Source organism: Astatotilapia calliptera, chromosome 10 (assembly GCF_900246225.1).
Source record: "Astatotilapia calliptera chromosome 10, fAstCal1.2, whole genome shotgun sequence".
NCBI lineage: Eukaryota > Metazoa > Chordata > Actinopteri > Cichliformes > Cichlidae > Astatotilapia > Astatotilapia calliptera.
Window position 1 is genome coordinate 9,247,846 of NC_039311.1, and position 20,815 is coordinate 9,268,660.

Here is a 20,815-nt window from a genome sequence, read left to right on the forward strand (position 1 = left end):
CATTTGGCTGTGAATGTGTGCAATTTAATTATCATTAGAATTCAAAAGAATAACTCATACGTTACAGCTTCTCTTAATTTGGTAGTTCTAGTTTATTTATATGCATTTTAAAAGTTGCTTTCAAATGACTTTCCCAGCCAAATTAAGGTAAACAGAATTATGATGAGCATGCTGTACTACCCACTGAAAATTAACAGTTGTCACACTGAGTGGAATTAGTGTATGTATTTCCCTTGAAATCTCTTGATCTGTGCTTGTCCTGTATCAAGTACAGTTTGCTGCAGTAGACTCGTTGCTGTAATTTATTTGTTGTTTTCTTGATAAAATCTAAATTCTTGATTACATTTTTACTGCTACGAATCCAATAAATCCACAGAAATAACCCATATTTCAATAATTATTTGTTAATAGAAGCCAAGACCATCTTGGACTATGAAAACTCTTGGTCCTGACATGCAGGGTAATTCATCCTCTGGGGTCATGCCCTTTGAGGCTGCTCCGTGGGACCATCAGTTATCTTCTTGCTGTGGTTCCTGCTCCACAGTGCCTACTCAGCTGACTGTGACTTGTTACTATGAACCCTGACGGAGCTCTAGACATATCCTCTCATACTTTTAATATCCTTTGTCTTGCTCTGATAGCTCCCTTAATGCATTATAGTGGCAGTGATGAAAGCTTGTATTTGTCTCCCTACCATCCATTTCCCCCAAAAGACACAGCAATATGTCACCAGTAACTGCCAAGCATTGATAAGAACTCCACAGAACTCCTTAGTTTTTCCCCAAGAAAACAGTAAGCCCTGTATAATGTAAAAGTATGTGATGTATGACTTTACCTGAGTGACACTAATATATGCAGGTGGGATGCGTGTTGTGTGTACATCAAATATCTGAGCCTACTCAATAGCGTGAGCCTCTTCCTTTACATACCACCCACTGTGGCCTTGATTTAGACTCCAAAATTGTCAGTGAATCATACTTCCTGGTGGTGGCCCCTGCTTTCAGTTAGCACCCTGGAGCTGTTGCACTGGAGAAGTCCTGATCAACCATCACAACCTGTGCATAGTGATTTAAATATGCTTGATGTTAAACCATGTAAAAATTACGTAGTACTTTTTAATGATATGCAGTAGAGTCCTGCAAGGTGCATTGGATATGTCTGCTTTGCATTTTGTATCCATAGTTTCTTGACAGACGTTCTATGTATCTAAGTGTCTACACTCCGCCTTTTGACACGGTACACTTGGCAGCATATTGCACTGCACGTTTCTGTCTCCATGAGGACATGGGATTAAATTTTTGGAGGTTGAAAAGATGGGAGCGTGTGTATGTGGGGAGGTGTTGAAAAGTGATTTTGTTCACGGTCCAGTGCACTCTACAGTATTCGATCTCTCTGCTCGGGTATAGGGGGAGTTCTAGTCTGCAGCATCTTATTGACAATATGTTAGATGGTGAGCCGTGATTATTTCCCAATAGGCAGAAAACGGAAGGGGACATCAGCACTTCCATCTCCTGTGGACTGCACTCTCTTCCCATTAGCTCAAAGCCTGTGCAGATGAGCCTAGTAGATACTGTCTTTCAGCAAAGGCAGCTCTGTAAGTGTTGGCTGTAAGTGGACCTGTATCCACAGCATCAAAGTGTCACACAAAGTAGAATGTAAGCTATTGAAATGCTTCTCACATACAGTAGAATTGTACTATTATGATGATTACAGATACTTTTAATCTTTACATAATGCAACTCTCTCTCTCTCCCTCTTTGCTTTTACTGTAGATTTGTTGGTGTAATTTTCTCTCCTATGGAGTTTTCAGCATATTATGCATAACCCTATATGCCTTTTCTGGTTGATTCATATTTTTCTTCCGCTGGCATATTTTAAAATTACATTTTGATTTATACATCCACTTTCTACCATTCCCCTCAGTATTCTCCAACAGATGTTGGATAAAGCTAAACAGTGCAATGTTATTATTACCACCCACATTTAATATTCAGCATACTGCAAAAATCTCCCTCGCTCATTATGTTAGCAGTAGATTTCAATATGAATGTTATTCATATTTCATATTTTATTCCTATGAAATATTATTGTTTCTGGCTCACGCTTTTTGAGACATCAGCATCTTTACTAGATTTGCAGAATACTGAGCCCATCACAGCAGGATAGTTTTGAAGTACCTACAAATATGTCTAGAACACAGTGTTTTGCAAGACTCTGTGAATAACTATTAACTGGATAAAAGAAAAAAACAAATATATAAAACTAACAGTTTGTAAAACAGTTCATTGGAACAGAGATGTTTTAAGATAGATCGTTTTTGGTTGCACGTTTAACAATTCAAGTTAAGTTGGTAGAACCATTGCAAATTAGTATCAATAATTTAGAGTTGAGCCTTAGACGCATCACATTTACAAGCTGTTGGTTAATAAATAAATCGGTGTGTTAAGCTAATTTTTACTCCATTGTGTTGCACGCGTAGGGTTAACTGATGGCATGACCATAGCTGGACTGGCCATCAGGCATACCAGGCATTTGCCCCGTGGCTCGATGGGGATTTTTCATTTTTATGGGCCGATTTTTTTCTTCTTCTTGTAACGGTATAAACAATGAAAGGTGGTGGATTTGCCAGATACTGGCATCACTCAGTTGCTTGGTGGTGGCTATGGCGGAGCTTCCACAGAGGCCAGCGGGTGGATGAGGGAAAGGGGAGGCTGGAGGAGGAGTGTCAGGTGAACTGAACTTCAGGTAAGAAGTTATGACCTGCAGTCTATCTGGGTCAGATATAAACCAACTTTAGGTGTAGTTTATTTTCATTGTGCTGACTTTTTACAGTCAGTTACAATAACTCGTACTGCATACTAGCTAGCATGATGGAGTTTCTGTACAGCTGGGTGGGTGCTATGATGTTACTGATAATAAACTTTAGGGGTGGGGAAAAAAATCGATACTGTGTAGTATCGTGATATTTTGTTTGCTAATAATGTATCGATACTGGGACAGCAGAAATCGATATTTTGTTACAAAAAAAGTTTTTGTGGACTGGAACATGCTCTGACTTCAGAGCATGTTGATCAGCTCCTTTTTCTGAGCAAGAATCCTGACATTCCTTCACTGTCCAAATGTGTTTAACTTTTTTTATGGCAGCAATGAACATGACAGTTTACTTATTTTCATTTAAGACATGTTGTATTTTAATTAAGTTTAAAACTTTTTTATTCAATGTAAAATTATATTTTGTTTTAATTTACTTTCAAATTCTTCAGTTGCTGAAGGGGCTGCATAGTTTTCACAAATTTCATAGTTCAGAATAGCTATAATTGTACCAGATGGTAAGTTGGACTAGACTGTAATACAAACCGTTCAGTTTGTCAACAATAAAACTGACTGAAATGAGAGAAAGACTGAGTGTGAGACTTTGTTATTAGATAAAATGAATATTAATAAAGTTTACCTTTATGTACAGAATCTGAATATCGCAAAATATTTTTCAAAAATTGCAATAATATCGTATCGTGCGTTAAGTATTGTGATAATATCATATCGTGGGATGTATGGTGATTCCCACCTCTAATAAACTTTATTTTATTCATAAGGTTAGTTAGTAGAGTTGCTAACCATCCCGTAAAAACCGAATCATCTCTTATTCAGAGAAAATATTACGAGTTTAGTATTGATTTGAAAAGGAACACAGTTTGTCCCGGACTTCAGCTAGAATGGAAAAAGACACAAAGCTGGAGTTATTCTGTCTTTACTCTGTCAGCTGCCTCTTCTTCTCTCATTCCCTCTCCCTCTGTTTCCTGTTGCTCCTTCAATCATGAAACTGATCAATGATCAGCTGATCGGCTTTTCTCTCTTGTTTGTTTATCGCCCACTGCGCCAGAAAGAGGAAACCAGCGGATGTCACGCTAAACAACAGCAGCATGTTTAAGCTTGATCAGCTGTTGTTAGAGTTTATTTAATATTAATTTCTAGTATCAGCTGATGTTTGCTGGAGCCATAAAGCTGCTGGTCATGATATCGGTGTGGTTATCTGGTGAGAGGGAAACATGAAGATGAAACCAGGAGATGTCCTTACTGAATCATCAGAGCTGAACAGGTGATGGAGAAACAGGTTTACCTTTTAGGTGACATGAATGAGTTGAAGGGAAGTTATCAACTGTTTCTGAGAGACAAATAACACCAGGATCCTTTTCTAAGTAGCTGACAGCTGGTAACTGTGCAGGGGCGGGTCTAGCAAAGTTTTGCCAGGGGGCCAGGTAGGGCATTAACAGGGAAAGGGGGGCACAAAGAAATACTTTTCTTTCTTATTCTCATTTAAAATCTCTTGCCTTTAATAAATAGTTATCTGAATCTTACAACCAAGATGTAAAATGTATAGAAATCATGCATATACCAACAAGACAGTGTTCATCACTGTCATCACCACAGCGTTTGTTTTCATTCAAAGGCTTTATGGCTTTTCCTATAGTACCTGGTGGGCCGGTCTCTAGTCAAAATGCCCAGGCCGATTTTTTGTGAATTAATCTGAGAGGGTGCATTAAAAAATAAATGGCCAGGCCAGCGGTGCACATTGGAAATTAGCTCGCATAGACACATTAGTTGTGCCACTTCTCAATGACGGTGGCATCTTAGCTAACAACCCCAACTACCAGATTCAACTTGTAATTGGCTAAAAATCACTTAGCCTACCGGTGAGAGGGACGTTGCTAGCTGTCAGTTTTTTCAAGCGATGTTGAAATTTCTACATTCCGACATTTCAAACGCTTCAGGAGCTCTCCGCTCAGCGCAGCATCAGCACTGCGGAAATACACGGATACATCCATAGGCTCAAGACAGAATTCACAATGCTTTTTCTGGACTTTCAGGCGTATGGACCAATGTTTTCTTTTCTGATCAAACCAGAAAGCTTTAATGAGCAGCTGGATTTGTCTCGCATTAACTGGCTGAGTTAATGCCAGTTAATGCGACATCGAAATGCAGCTGATTAAAATGAAAACCTCGACTCTGTGGGGGTCAAAGTTTGCAGAACTACGAACGCAGCTGGAATCCTTAGCTGTGCGTGTTCGTGGAGCTTGTATTTTCACCTGCTGGACATCACTACCTGACAAGTTTAACTGTCTTCAGAACATTGCAGAGGCCTTATTGACAGTATTTGACTCTACATATCTGTGTGAGCAGATTTTCTCTCACACGAAGAGTGTCCTCAGGTAGTCGTCTGAATGCTGGACACTCAGAGACCATGTAACATGTGTATCTCTGTATTAACAAACATGCCATATTGGCTCAGTTCATTTTTCTTATCACTGTTGTGAGGAGACCATAAATAGCATTTGCATTTTCTGTTGTATAGTTCATTTGCTGTTATGGAGTTCTTGTTATTGATAAAAAGTGTCTTTTTTTATTTCAAAATAGCTGATAACTATTTGCTGATAGCTGCCAACATCTGTGAACAAATATAATTCTATAAAGTTGTTCTATATAGTGTGTAACTGTTAATATAGAGTGTTATTAAATTTATTGTTAATGCAGTCATATGGCACACTGACCTCTTAGGAAATTTTAGATGGCACTCATCATCAGAAAGGTTAGCCTACCCCTGCTCTAAGGTATCACCAACTGCTGTTGAAATATTTAAAAAATACAGATGTCAGCTGCTTGAGGATGCTGCGGTTTAAATATCCATCCATCCATCCATCCATCCATCCATCCTCCCTCTTTCCTCGGGCTGCACCTGAAATGCCGGCTAAGCTAAGCCACTGTTCATCTGCAGAAAAGATACCTGGCGGCCCACCTGATCTTTTTTCTGAGCTTAAAAAAATGTCACCCTCATTGTGGAATCAGAAGAAAAGAAAGTTATAAACAAAGTAATCTGAATTCATGCTCTATATCTCTACAAACCTTCTAACAGAAGAATTGTAAAATCAGTCATTGAGATATTTTAGTCCGGTGTGATTAATTCACACACCTTTATACATTCCAACTGTCATATCTACAAGTTGACTGGTATAGAAGCACAATCAATTATTTAAGTAAGCAATTATTAACAGTCTTCAAATAGTACAGCTTGATTAGATTTTCTTGGTTCTAAAAAAATGAGTTCAATTTTAGATATCTAAATTAAACAAATCAAATTTTTAAAAGTGCAGTCATGAATCTCATGAAACACTCACACTTTGTCAAATGACACAAAAATACCTGGAACCTTAAGCTAGTACAGTGCCGTAAATATCCCCCTTTACACGCCAAAACCCATATCTTTTCATTGCTATGTGCACAGAATATTCATGCTTCATTCAAGTTTTTGGCACATTCACAGTGCTGGCTGTTGGTGCGTAATTCTCAGAACAATTAAAGTGGTGCATGGAGTTGATGGCCACAGGGTGCCAAGACATCCCAGGAATCTGGCTGTCCATCAGACAGCTAGGAAGAGTTGCAGTGCTGTTTGTACCACAGATGGCTGATCAGTAGAACTGATTTCTTTTCTTTTTTTCCTTGCCTGGAGCATTCATTGTGTCTCATCACCACACTCACTTGAGAGTAATGGTTTGTTTCATTTCACTTTGTGTGTGAAAAATGTGTATTTGCAGCATTAGGATGGGCTATGCAGCAGGTAAACGTGAGCATATTTCAATGGTGTTTGACTTGGAATATGTATGAGCGCATGAAATTTTGATGGAGCACTTCAGCACAAAGCGTACTCCTACTCAGTTTTCCACAAAACAGACAGAGAGCGTCTTTAAGATTTAGAGGCTCGCTTGTGTGTTGGGGTTTGAAAGGAAATTCAGCACAGACACCACAGCAATCTGCATTCACTTGTTAAGGTTGGACTGGATTAGACTGAAGCAGGCAGACCCAACATTTGTCTGTATTCTGGATGCATTTCAGAGCAAAGTCCATCTGTCTGCCTCTTTTTCTTTATTGTAGAACTTTTACACAGAGACACGCCTGCACAAACTAGCCAGCAGGATAGATGATGGAGAAGGAATGATTTCACTTTGGAACTGTAATAAGAATATCTGTGGTAACAATTTCCTACATTTTTTGGGAGTTTAAAATGGTTTAAAATAGCAATAAAGCACACAAGGAACTACATGTACAGTATATTGAGCCATTTATTTCTAAAGGATGTTCCAAATTTGAAATGTGCTAACACTCTTTTCCCCCATCTTTTTGTCCAAGCTTCTTTTTCGAGGTCTTCCCGAAGACCCACTTTGCCTTTTGGGACTATGCTGGTTATTCAAATATTCATTCTCATTGGCCTGCTTTGTATGAACAACCTGCAGCAGGGCTGTGGCATGGACTTTTTATCAGGTGAGAATCTCATACGTGGGTGTGAGAACGATGAAGAGTAATATATTAGGACGCACTATTGTGATTTACTAACTTGAACTTCTCCTGTAGGTGCATTTATGTTGTCCTGGATGAAAACATGAAAACAAAGATCACTTGCATCTGTTCTTGTCTTTTTCAGTGAAATGCACACCCTGCCTTACTGTACAATACGCATTGCTGCTCTGTGTATGCAAACTTTCATTGTAATCGAGCTCACTGATTATAATTATATACGCTTTGAGCTGTCTTTGAGTGAGATTATCTTCTACCAGTTATTATGTAAAATAGATTGGAATTTGTAATTTTGCTTGATGTTCTGTTCTTTTATTTCAGTTTCAAATGACTAAATCTCCTTATCAGATATGTAAACCTTTAGCTTTACTTATATATTGGCGTTTGTGGGCATCATTTAAAAAACTTAAATACTTAAGGACCGAAACTATAAAAGCCCAAACATTATACCTCTGTTCCATTTTCTTGCACCCAGCTCTGCTGTATTGATTAGGCAGTGGCGCCCTCTAGTGGTAGAGTTTTAGAAAATATCTGAAGCTATACAGCATATCACACCCATACCACTCACCATTAATTTCCCCCAAGATTGGGACGATCTTGGGGGAAATTAATGAAAACCTTGAGGTTGATCTATGTGAGCATATGCATATGAATAGAATGACTGCTCACAGTATTGCAAACACACAGAAATGTACCTAAAACATTTTGAGAAATGTTTCATTCTCAGTTTAAGGTCATAATACATATATATGAATGTCAGTAAGCTATACAAAAGTTTTACTGCATACCAAGCTAAATTTTTTATATCATAATTGATGTTGCATTAGATTTAGTTTCGGCTTACACATAAAAGATCACATTCCTCTTGTGACTAAGTCATTAGGAAAACTTGTACACTCCTTTCTGCTACTGCAGGATTAAATTTGAATACACTTCACAGGGTTGGCATTTATAAAAATGTGCTTCCAAAGCAAAATGTATTTATCTACTGGGAAACATCTTTTTAACTTCATCTATTTATTCACTTCAACCAGCCCAGTCATCATTTCAAGTCCTTTTCTAAAATGTCAACTGAAGTTCATAAAACTTCTTTGTTAAAAATGCTTCTTTCTTTTGGGTACTGAGAGATGATTTACATTTATTTGTTCATTTTTTTAAAAAAAAACCTATCTTACGGTGTTCACAATCATTCTGCAACAATTTTCAGTGTAGTTTACTGCTTGTGGATACATTTAGGCCATGAAGATATAGATTACATATATTATGTAGGTCAAAAAATACTGTATTTTTTTTACACTTGCTGTTGTTTTTCCATGCAAACAAATATAGACAAACACAGAGGAAACCATGAGGTCATCACCCAGTCGCCCGCATCTGAACAGGAAGTCGAACAAGGCAACAACCAGGGGTATAAAGGTATGATCCACTCATCAGTCTTGTGTAAAGCATCGTGTCGTTGTGACTACAATGTGCAGAATGCTGGAATTAATTTGGTTTTATGCTTGCATGTTCCTAGTTTGCATTTACTTTTCATTGCATTCTCTATTGCCAGTAGTTGTTCAACTAATCCTGTTGCTTTTGCTTTGGTTTTATCTTGCAAAATAGCTTCAAAGAAGCATCTGAAATAAGCTTCAACAAAGCTGCCGGTGAAGTGTTGCCCCAGGATGTGCTGATTCTGTATTTGTCCTTTGAAAGACACAATTTTGATCCCATTTCCCAGGAAGAATACCACATTTCCTTTTGCTGACAAAGACTCTAATACCATTTAATGCCAGTTCAGCAGCTGTCGACCGCAAGTCCTGTGTCCAAAGCCAACACAGTTCAATCCTCTATCCCTTTGCTCTGACATTTTATGGTGAGGGCTTTGACATGGGGGTATATTGTGGTGGAACAAAGCTAAACATTTAAGTGTTCTTCTGTCTCTGTGGTTTCTGAAGATGAAAAAATCGCCCTCAATAAACTGATTTATATGCTGAGCACTCTTCCTAGCCTCTGAAGCAAAGTTAAGTCAAACACAAACAGAAAATGACATGCCACAATAATTATGTGAGTGTGTTTTTCTAATCCATAATGGGCACCATGAAGATGTTTTCTTTTTCTATTATGAAATCAAAAGTGGAGTTCCATTGTTAGTTTATGTGGCACTAATGGGTGAAAGTGGAATTCTTGATCCCTTTCTCACATCTAAAATCTTAGTAGACCAGCAAGGAAAGAAAAAATACTGTGAGATGGCGCAAAGTTGAAAAGATATCCAAGTCTTAATGAATGATGAGACCATCCGGGCAGCTGCCAGTTTGGAGGAAGACCGAGAAAAACAGAAGGCATGGCTGTTGCATCAGCTTTTCTGACTGTGTTGTTAAATGTGAAGGCAAGGGCTGCTTCTCATTTTGCCTCAGTACTTTGCATGACCCTGAGCAACTGTAGTGAAAGGCATTTGACAACTATGATGCAAACAAGACATGAAAAAGCCAATGAACTGTCAGATGAGGAGCAAAGAGCGGTGAATCAGCATGGAAATTACAGCTAGTAATGGGTAAAATATGTGAAAAGGAGCTGCTAATGGCAGTGATTTGTCACATGCACAACTGGTATGAGCAAAAAATATCATGAAAGATCTTTTTTGTGTGTGTGTAACAGCTTTTAAAACCTGTCTGCATCTTTAGTGGATAAAAACAGTTGATAGTGCTTAACAGACGATCGAGGCCAAGTTTATTGCTCTGTTGAGATTCCAAATTATTTATTTTTTTGTAAATATATTTTTTTGGGAGGGGGAAGAGGGGCGATTTGGCTTTGTGCTTACTGGAGATATTTTCTCCCTTGGATGAGAACCAACTGGATATCCACTCTGGGGTGAAATAAATAAATAAAATTAGGTCTCAGTACTTGGCACGCTCTCCTTGAATTCCTTGCCATTAAATGCGCTGTGTTGTCGTGAAGACGTGCACGTCTTTGTGTTCATTTTTTTTTTCATTTTACACCATCTGTTCCTGGAAATATTGGTGCTTTGGGTTGTGAAATACACAACAGAATTCACAAACTCTGCATTTAGCGGCGCATACTGCACCTGGCATTATGTAGAGGCCATGCATGCATAAAACAAAAGAGGCATGGGTGAACCTCTGTTTATCTTCTTTTTGTTGTTCTTTAGCTCTACTGTGATTCCAGCCAGTATATTCATATTAATGCAGTAAATTGAGACTAATGATGAAGTTATTACATCACCAAACGATATGTCTTGCAATACAATCACAGGCCTGCTCTTCCTTATAGTCTCAGCCAACTGGGCTGCCAGAGAGTCATATTGCAGGGATGATATTTACGTGCAAGTAATGAAAGAAATGTAGGCAAACAGAGACCCCCTTTGGGAAAATAAGAAGGAAAATGCAATATGTGCAGTAAATAATTAAAAGTGAATAATGGAGGAAACCACTGTCCAATTATTTTTTTTAATATCACTGTGTTGTTAAAATTATTTTTAACACTATAAATGGTTTAGAAAGGTAGAAAATGCATAAAGGCGGCAGAGAATCAGAGGTGTTTACAATGAAAGCCATTGAGTGCGTGTTTTATGAAGCCAGACGAGAGCTCATAGTGAGACTGTAATTTCCCATATTTTACTGGTTGTTTACCAGCTGTGATGTCTTGGCATGGAAAGCTGAATGCATTCGACAGAGCCATCAGAGGTCCACAATGGGCAATTACAGGATTTGAGGCATGAGGGCAGGGACGGCTGAGTAAGTAAACTTTGTTCAGTCTAAATGTGACTTAAAAGAGCAGAAGCTACTGAAGATTACCACTTCTGTGGCATGAGAGGGTGGTCACATTTGCCCTAAATGCATAATTACTGTTTACTCCTTTTTTGTTACTAATTTCAGTCAGATATGTGGAGGAATTTTTAAATGCATGCTTTTTTATTGCAAAAATTGAGGGGTACCTATTGTGCTCATTTCCAAATTTATTATATTTCAGTTTTTTTCTACTCTGCTAGAGTGGCTTTGCATGATTCACGGTTCAAAATAATACTTATTTATTTTTTAAAATCTGTCTGAAACAAACCATTTTAGCTCCTTTTAAGCTATCTTTCTTAGATTTGAACTGCGGGTGGGTGGAGCGTGTGTGCATACAGAAAAATAAACATATAAGGTATTGCTGTGCCATACTCCAAATTTTGGTATCAATCCAATGCAAGTAATTACAGGGCTAATATTGCCACTACCACTATCAATACCAATACTTTTACCCATCTATAAAAGCAGCATATGTAGGAGAGAGAGCAAAGAGATTAATGGGATGTCTCATCATTAATTTGCAAATTCTGAACACATTTTAATGACTAGTGACTTAGTACAGCAAAACACACCATTCAAGTTTTTATATTTTTGAAATTGTTCTTTATTTGCGAGCTGAATTATAAAGGCGCATGTCTCTAAATGACTTTGGCTATCAATAAATTAGATATGACAGTCAACACAGAAAGGTTCATACACACACACACATTTAACATACTGAACTTAGAAGACAAAAACAAAGTATTAATCCTGTTGCATTAGTAATGATCCGGGGTGACAGAGTCAGAATTCAACGTTAACATTTAATATCACTACTTCTGTACTTCTAAATTTCTAAAGGAGAAGTGAAATTTCTCAGGAGCGATCCTAGCTCAGTAGGTAGAGTGGTGGCCCCATGATCGGAAGGTTGGGGGTTCGACTCCACTGAACGGCTACCCTGAGGTACCCCTGAGCAAGGTACCGTCCCTACACACTGCTCCCCGGGCGCTGCACTCGTGGCTGCCCACTGCTTCACTGGGTGAATGGGTTAAATGCAGAGGAACTATTTCCCTATGGGGACTAACACGCACACTTTACTTTTTACTTTACTTTTCCCATGGACTGTGCTGCGCTCTTGCAGCCAGCAGAGGGAGCCCGGACCTGCTCAGACGACAAATACATTTCTTTGGTTCACTAGGTTAGAGAATTAGACCAACTGCCAAGTTTATAGTTTTCTTTATCGATAGAAAGTATTTATTTAATCGGATTATAACTGAGGATGTCCAGTTATTACTTCAACGTGACATTAGGACACAATCCACGAGATATTACATTTCTAACGCACTTTAAAATATCATCTAATTTCACAGGAGTATGAGTGGGGGTCACAGGGTGCGAGCTGGATCGATTTTTTCAATTTCCCTGAAAAGCACAGTGACGCTTCAGCCTCACAGATGAAGGCACACTTTACCAGCTCATTAAGATTGTAGCACTTCTTTGTGTGTTGCCCGAGCCTGTCCCTTTTGGATATAATAAGAACACAGTGCACGTCTCTCTCCTTGATGGTGGGATAAAAATAGTATAAATCATTCATCAAGGTCATTTGTTCACTTCAGCAGTAGTCACACTTTAAAATATCGAGTGTAGTTTAGATGGGGGAAATCTGCATGTGACTAAAAGCACTTCTTAAAATATTGGGTAATGATGGGCACCTGACAAAGGGTTTAGTTGGAGTTTACTATAGTCCTCTGCAGGCTGCCGCCGTTCATTAAACAGGACTGATGTTGCTGGAGTTGCCTGATGTGTTACATGATCTTGTGACACTTTGCTATTTAATTTCTTAAACTGGATATACCGTGTTCCGATGGTTTTATGACATATATTAGACTTCTTCAGCCTCATCTTTAAAAAAGTTGAGCACGATGCAAAGCCAACTGGAGCCTTTTTGCTGTCAGTGTATCCGTATGCGGTTAAATGGTGCCTGATTCGCAGGAATCTCCTCTGCACAACAGAAAAGCCTGTGACTGGGTAGGCAAGTCAGACCAGCTCTGAGCGCAGAGACGCACGGCGCCTCATCCAACCAGCGTCAGTCCCACTAAATCGGGCTAACACTACACATTTTTAAACCATTAAAGTGACTGCAAGTGGACGTTTCGGATCTTTTTTCTTCTTCTTCTTCTCGATCCTTTCTCTTCATTCAGCTGCGGAAATCTTCTTTCGAAGTCGGACAAATCTGATCCCAGATGAATTCCGTGAAGTTAGCGGCATTTGGAAGTGAGGAGCTGGGTAGTGGGAGTGGAGAAAATCCAAGTGGTGTTGAGTGGATTAGGGCTACTTGTCGGATAACCCGTAAGGATGTCTCCGACTGATTCGAACTTTGATTCAAACACAAACTCAGTGTCCGAGGAGCAGTTGTGAACATTACTGTCTGTATTACCGCGGAGCTCAGGAACTCTCCCTCCACCCCGATCCCCCCTCTGTCTTCGGCTCTGCTGTAGAACTTCCTAAATTAGATGAAATAGACAAGAAAACGCATTCTCACTGGATTAACACCGTTTCCAGCTGCTCTTAGAGATGCCTGCTTATCTCACAGGAGTTTACCTTCTGCTGGTATTTCTAAACATTTCTTCAGGTATGAGTTGCTTATTGCCTAAACATTTTTCCCCTCTCAGCCTGTGTTCTAGTGATGGAAAGTTTCCAAATAATACCCGATGGGCACGTGCATATGCAAAAATGTAGCGATGGTGAAACAGAAAGTGAAGGGAAAGAAGATGATGGATTTTCTCAGTTGTATCTGTAACAGCAGCCCGCAGGTATTTGGGTCACCTTTGCTCTCTGCAGACTGCAGTACCAGTGTGTGGCCCCTGACCCATGCTGCGTGCTGACTGGAGTAGCTGGAGGTGACCCTGCTGTCCAGTGAAATACTTTTTATAAACCACTTATTATAATTCATTGGAGCTCACAGCTGAATGCATGGGCTGCTGTTAAGTTTATGTGAGAACTCTCAGTTTTGCAATAGCATGAGATCATTTGCATGACTAAGTGCAGGAGGAGTTAGCTGGATGTGGTAGGTTGTCGCCTTTTTAAATTCATTATATAGGGGTGTACTTAAGAACAGAGGCTCTGCAAAATATCCTCTCATGTTCAGGCACTGCAAGTTGGGAAATCAGCCACCAGCCATCTTTAAACATCATTCTCACTGGGAGAAATCTGAGACAAAGACTGAAAAAAGAGAAAAGCTTTTGGATTACCAGTATGCACATTGATTATTACCCACAGAGTTTTATTTTTGTCTATGGAATGGCCAAGGTTAACCTTGAGCAGTGAAGTCACAGGTGGAGGTTGGGGGTGCATAACCTGAAAGAAAGGTTTTATTGGAGTGTTTTGTGCAATTTATTGTGATGTATTGGCTCATGTTGAATAACCCACAATGACCATTTGAAAGCACGCGTTTCCAAATGTTTGCAAATGTAGCCTTAATATGTGTGCATGCGTATTTCTGAATGCACTTTAGACTCAAAACACATGAAATGACATTTGTTTCATTTACTATTTATATATTTATTTATTTATTCGTTTAAAGAAACCCTGATACTCTGTGCTGGCGCCAGACTCGTTCACTCTGTAAAGCAGAGGCAGCTGTCAGTAACATTAACAGTGGCCACAAGCTGCAAAGGAACTGCTGTGTTTTCAGCACTAGAGCTTTCGTAAGTGTCTGACACTGAGTGATGGTTTTATCTGATGCAGAACTTCCTTTCCTTGACAGCACACAAGGTGATTCTTCCAAAGGCTACAGCAGCTCAAATAACTTCAGAAAAGACGTGTGGCTTAAACACAACCTTACTTTTGGATCACATTCTTTAAAATAAACATAGTTGTATTTACTTCACACTTTCCAAACCGCTGAATATGTCCTAAATGGTCTTCCAGGCCACTTTCATGAACGCAAAAACAGTAACGTGGCTATAATGCAGCTTTTAACCTGCTCTTTTCTTAAATTTCAGTGGTCAGTCAAAAAAAGGGGGAAACACGCTAAAGCTTGCCCATCCTCTTCACCAAGAGCACTAAAATGTGCGTGACACCAATTTTCCAGTACGTTGTCTGTAAATTTGCACACTGACAAATTTGGTAACCGCATAATTCCAAGAGTTTTCAGGGAGATTTGAGAAGTATGACTCACTCATCTAGTTTAAAAAAAAAATGTCTCTGAACTATAATCATCTATAGCCATAGGCACCTACTCAATGCTATTTTTTGTCAGGATACAAGAAGCAAACTGGCAAGAGGAAGTTTAAAGTGAACATAATAACTTCTGTGTGGTTAATGTGAACAGAAATTAACCCCTTAGTAGAAGGCCAAGTACTAATAACAGTATTTAACAGTATTTACTTCATTCTCTTTTGACTAATGCAGTGGACATTTTTTATTACAAATGGTCACCAAGTGAGTTGGAAGAAGCTACTAGGTGCAGAGTACATGCAATACCACAGTTTGAACCCATGAGAGAATGCTCTTATGATTGATTATAGAGAGTTTATACCGGAGATAGCTGCCATTTCTCTTGCAAATGGTCCAAATTGCAATCAGAACGATTACATCGTTTTCCCATTTCTAATGTGTTTAATATAAACACACCTAAATATGGCAAATATCCAGCTCTTCAAGCTGGATGTTTGGTGACTTGATCATACACAGAAACCTTCAGCTATTGGTGTCATTTTAAGTAATAAATCAGGTAATAAGGATGATGTTCAATAATCTAAATGACGCACAAAAAAGCACGTGCTCTTGTCGAGATGGCCTTTTCCTTTTCTTCCCATGTGCACATCTTAATTATGCGTCCCCAGAGCGTTGTTGTCTCACCATTCTACCTGCTTTGTTTAAAGGTCTGCAAAGACTGCATAAAAAGGTACTTCAGGAAAATATAAGATCGGCCCATTCTGTTGTTCTTCATTAAGATGACTGTTTTACAGCTGCGCTTTCAAACTAAGTCGAGGATCATTATAAAAACACTGCCAGCTTAACTGTCACTAGGATCATTACTTTAGCCTTTAGCAATAAGTATCCAAATCCTCTGAGGTGACATCTTACCTTTATAAACCTTCTCATCCATGCACTATCAGTGGATTAGCTTACTGATAGCAAAACCATATTCTCAGTCAGTATGATTGTTAAGTACAAGAGGGACTCAGAGACCAGCAGGACACAGCCCAATTTTATCATCGCTGTGAACAGCAACCCCGCAGAGGGTAGTTTAGCTGAAACATCTGGCCTACCTCCTGGAGCTTGCTGTACGCAGGTCACAGATCACACATACTTATCATTTTGTTTCGTGTCCTGTATGCTATAGGTTGACTTTTGTGGCTGGACAAAACATCCAGCACCTGTTACTCAGAGCTAGACTTCAAACAATAATGGTTTGACTGGGGGAAGCTGACACTAAGCTAACAAGACTCCCTACAGTCATTGTGATGGTGACAGTGATGAGATGACTTCCACTACTAATGAGGATTTCTTTGCTATGGATGATAGGGCTGATAGGATGTCTTTGTATGCCAAGAATTCTTTTGTTTGTTGGTTGAAATTGTGTTCCTTAGGAATAATGCAGCTTATAAGCTACAGTAGACATGTGTTTGGTTGGAAAGAACCTTCATGAATGTTTATTTTGGTTTGAATACACCAGTATGTGGGGTCTTCTTCACACTGACTGAGTACACGCTTCTTAAACAACCCTGAGCTGGTTGCAGATTTATGTGTCCCCATGAGTTCCAGTAGCTTTATGTTTTTCTTACTGCTCTTTAAGATACATCAGACTTATACATCTGAACATCAGATTGTATGGATGCTTCATTTTAACCATTTGAATGTGATAGACATCCTAAATCTTAGTGGAATTTTTCATTGTCATTCAAAGCATCCAGATCAGAGAGTGTAAAAAAATTAGGTCGTTTCACATGAAGGTTGTTTGACACAAGCATTTACTCATGAGAAGCTGGCCCATCAAGAACTGTTGAAACAGAATAACTAAGGCTGCATGTTTACTCCCCCAAACCCCTGCAGATGTTGCTGCAATTGTTTGGTTCAGCCTGAATGTGCATAAATGCATACGCAATGCCGTTAGCGGGAGCTTGTTTTTAATGTGTGTTTTCAGATTGTCTGCTGAAAGCTGTGATTCATAATTGCTTCCCTTGTTTACTCACTTGTTTCTTGTGGTGCTGTGGGGCTGAATGTGGTTGCTTGCCTGGGGAGGAACAAGCTACTGGGAGCTTCGACGAGTGCCTCTGGGCCTGTGGGCAACAGGTCATCACACCTTCGCACAGACACACAAACATATACACAGAGAGGCAAAAGTGCTTGCACATCTCATTTTGAGGGGGATCGATTATTGTCTGCCTCCCCTGCAAAGGTAGCAGGTTGCTTGCCTGGAGGATCTTCACAAATCTCTACTACTGTCTCAGTCTTTTCAAGTCACATTTTAAAAATAGAACAAAAAACCAAAAAAATAATGTAATAATAAGAGTTTAAACTGTTTACCTCAACAGGATAATATTTATACAGTGTCACAACTTAATAAAGTGTAACAGCAACTCATGCATGTGTGAATCAAATTATGTTGTTATAATTAAAACATTATTAAAAGCATAAAGCTCAGCATAAAATTTAACTTTATGTCTCAGTGTAATTGTTAACTCACTGTGTATTCAATCAGAGTGATATAATATATAGAAAATCAATGTAGTTTTGTTCATTTGGCATGAATCCAGATCAAGACACCCCCCCAACATTTGGTGAGCTTTGCAGGCTTTGTTCAGCAGCAATATTTTCTTTGAGAAGAAAAAAAATAGTTTGGTATGATCTCTCCAAATTTGCAGACTATTTACATGCACAAAAACTGTATTGTACACTAAATGGAAAGACCTGAAAAGCCAACCTTTATTTTTATTTATTTTTTTAATTTGGCTGTTATGCTTGTCAATCTGTGGTGTTGTTCTTCATTCCTCAAACCCTGTCAAGAAAACCTTAAATAGTAAAGCAATAGCTTTGCTCATCTGGAGAGAAAAACGTCTAAGCTTCAGAAATGGCTGTGGGTTTGTGGTTTTCTCTGGGTTGTTTGTACTCCTCTGGCCATAGTTTCCTGTTCTGAGGTTATTGTCCAGCTATGTCTGTGTGTTGAAGCACTTAGGATAATTACTTCTCTAAATAAATCAGCTCTCCATTGTCCTGAGGTTTTATAAATATTGTGATATTCTGCGCCCAAAGTGTGTGGTTAATCTGCATAATCTGTTGTTTCATTCTCTGACAGTCAAGATGGGTTAAGGCATGCTGTGCTGATATTTTCAGGGAAATCTCTGAAATTTATCATTGGGACCCATTTCCCATTGGTGCTAGCAGTGATTGGAGTGCTATAATGGTGGCAATACTTTAAAATGTAATTATCTATTCTTCCAGGGTTTGGATTTGAAAGGGTCAGAGTAACATGACCTCAGAGATACTTCTTGAAGTGACCTCTCTGAGTTATCTCCTTTCCATCCAGGCATACCAGTAATCAATAGAGTCAATATTCTGTTTGATAGGTCTTTAGAAGTCGTTCCATCGTAAAGCTCAGACATACGTGGAAAACCACATATATTCTCTTACATATCTATTAGGCTACCTCTGACTGTTAAACCTATACAGTAACACAGGCTACCAAAGAAAATGGCTGAGGATTGCGATAGACCCCATCAGCAATGCACATTACCCATTTCCTCAATCCTTCTCATCTTTCACCTTTATTTGTCTCCTGTCTCTCCCCGTCATTACTGACAAGCTTCAAAGCTCTCTATGTGAAGACTTCAGCATAAAGAACTGTTTCCCACCAGAGCGTCTCCCACCGAAGAGCCCGAAACGTGCATAAATTTCTTTTAATTAGGGCACCTATTATTAGTTAGCACTTGAAACACTGTGCTTTGGATCAGTGTTTCATTTAGGATTTTTTGTCAGCATTGGGGTGGGAAAGGTTTTTGTTGTTCCTGAGTAGTGCATGGGTAGTCTGTTGGGAAAAGTGTTGGGAAAGCGATGCTTGACTGTAAAACATTCTAAGGATATATTAACTGGCATCTATTTGTTAATACATAATTTAAATTTAACATGCAACTTACAGGATATACATTAGCCTAAGTGGCATTTTTTATGCAGTCTGAGTTAGTACACTTCTTTTATGTGGACGTTTGTGGAAGCAGAGTGTTTGATGAGCAGTAGATAAATCTTGCTGAGAAACAGAGGATATTGCACTTTCATATGAAAATGACTTTTTAGTGTGATCTACTTTAGGAAACCCGCCTCAAAAAAAGAAAATTTCACAATATATTGTGAATTAATCACTCTATAAACAGTACGTTGTTTTGCATGTTGAAGTATAATAACAAAAAGACTGAAGTTTCATATTTGAATATATTCCAAACATGTTTTAGAAGAAAAGTTAAGAGGAGCTTTTCATCACACTGGATATTTTCAGACACCAGGATAGTGACAGATGGTGTGGTGTCAGCTTCTCAAGTATATGGAACCGAGCCACTGGGTGCTAATAATATATTAGAATTTTATGTCAGTCAAATTCAGACGCTGAGATGAAACGCAACAGTCTCGAACAGACGAACAGAACCTCAAAGCCAAACACTGTACCCAATATTCCCGTCATTAGACAGAGGTTGGTGCAGGTGAAAGCATCTCAAGTGTTTTGATATTAACTCTCATTAGCTTGTGAAGACAGTGGAAAATATGTGCCCTATGTGTTAGTCACCATATGCATGGACATGTGGACTCTGTGTGTAAAGATTCAAAGTATTCTTAACTTTAAAACCTATAACTTTGGTAAAGTTAGGAAATATAAATATATATTCATGCAAAACGTTAACGTCAGTCATGTTTGGTGTTTTTTGTTTTTTTAATAGAGGGCTATGAGCATCTGACAGCTAATTTAGCATGCTGTAAAAGCATCAAACATACATGTTACAAATGTATGATGCACATTGTATTCAGTTTATCTTTCACTGCTATCGCTGAATAATAACCATTTTAATTGAATAACCATTTTCTTCATTTTCTATAATTTTCTCAGCCACTCCACAAGAAAAAGAACTCTTTTTATTTTTTGCCTGCTCTCATCAAGAATTTTCCATCTTTGAATTCAGCTCTAGACTTTGTGTAAATAAGGCTGAAACTAATATTGTAATAAAGCCGGGCTTTGCCTGCTTACTAGATTCAATTTTCTCTCTAGCAGTGCTGGGCTTCACTGTGCCTGCCGGCCATTTTTTGATAGTCTGTGAAACTGAGGCTTGCTGAGTGATACGATAGGCCACCGGCCAGTGTCTCATCCAATTAGAAAATGGCTCAGGTTAATGAGAGAGAACGAAAGGAACAAATGTTGACAGGGATGGCATCGGCAGGCTTTGGTCACGGTGTTGTGAAATACGTTAATTAACCCGTGTTCAGAATCTGTATGAAAACAGAGATAAAAAGAAAGTTCAGTTGCTCATTCATCTCACAGAGGTTGTGTTTGATTTCCCAATGCAATGAGAGCTAAAAGAGCAGATTTACACCATATTTAAATCCAATCCACAAAAAAAAAAATACCTGCGGTGTTTTGCTGACTTCAAACAGCTACTTTGTCATGAACTTGATCAAATGAGAACTGTAGCCAGATTTGGTTTTATTTTCCACAA

General features: G+C 38.8%; 1 protein-coding gene across 5 annotated transcripts in view; it reads left to right on the forward strand.

The window, feature by feature from the left end:
- LOC113030239 (roundabout homolog 1-like) overlaps positions 1-20,815 on the forward strand; it is a 95,216-nt gene that overhangs the window by 716 nt on the left and 73,685 nt on the right. For 4 of the 5 annotated variants that reach the window (XM_026181473.1, XM_026181475.1, XM_026181474.1 and 1 more), the window contains exons 2-3: positions 7,180-7,311; positions 8,674-8,760. In XM_026181473.1, the coding sequence (XP_026037258.1) occupies positions 7,227-7,311; positions 8,674-8,760 (172 nt within the window). In that variant the 5' untranslated portion in view covers positions 7,180-7,226. Of the gene's footprint in view, positions 1-7,179; positions 7,312-8,673; positions 8,761-12,901; positions 13,744-20,815 lie in introns of those variants that run through there. The other variant, XM_026181477.1, reaches the window with a different exon arrangement.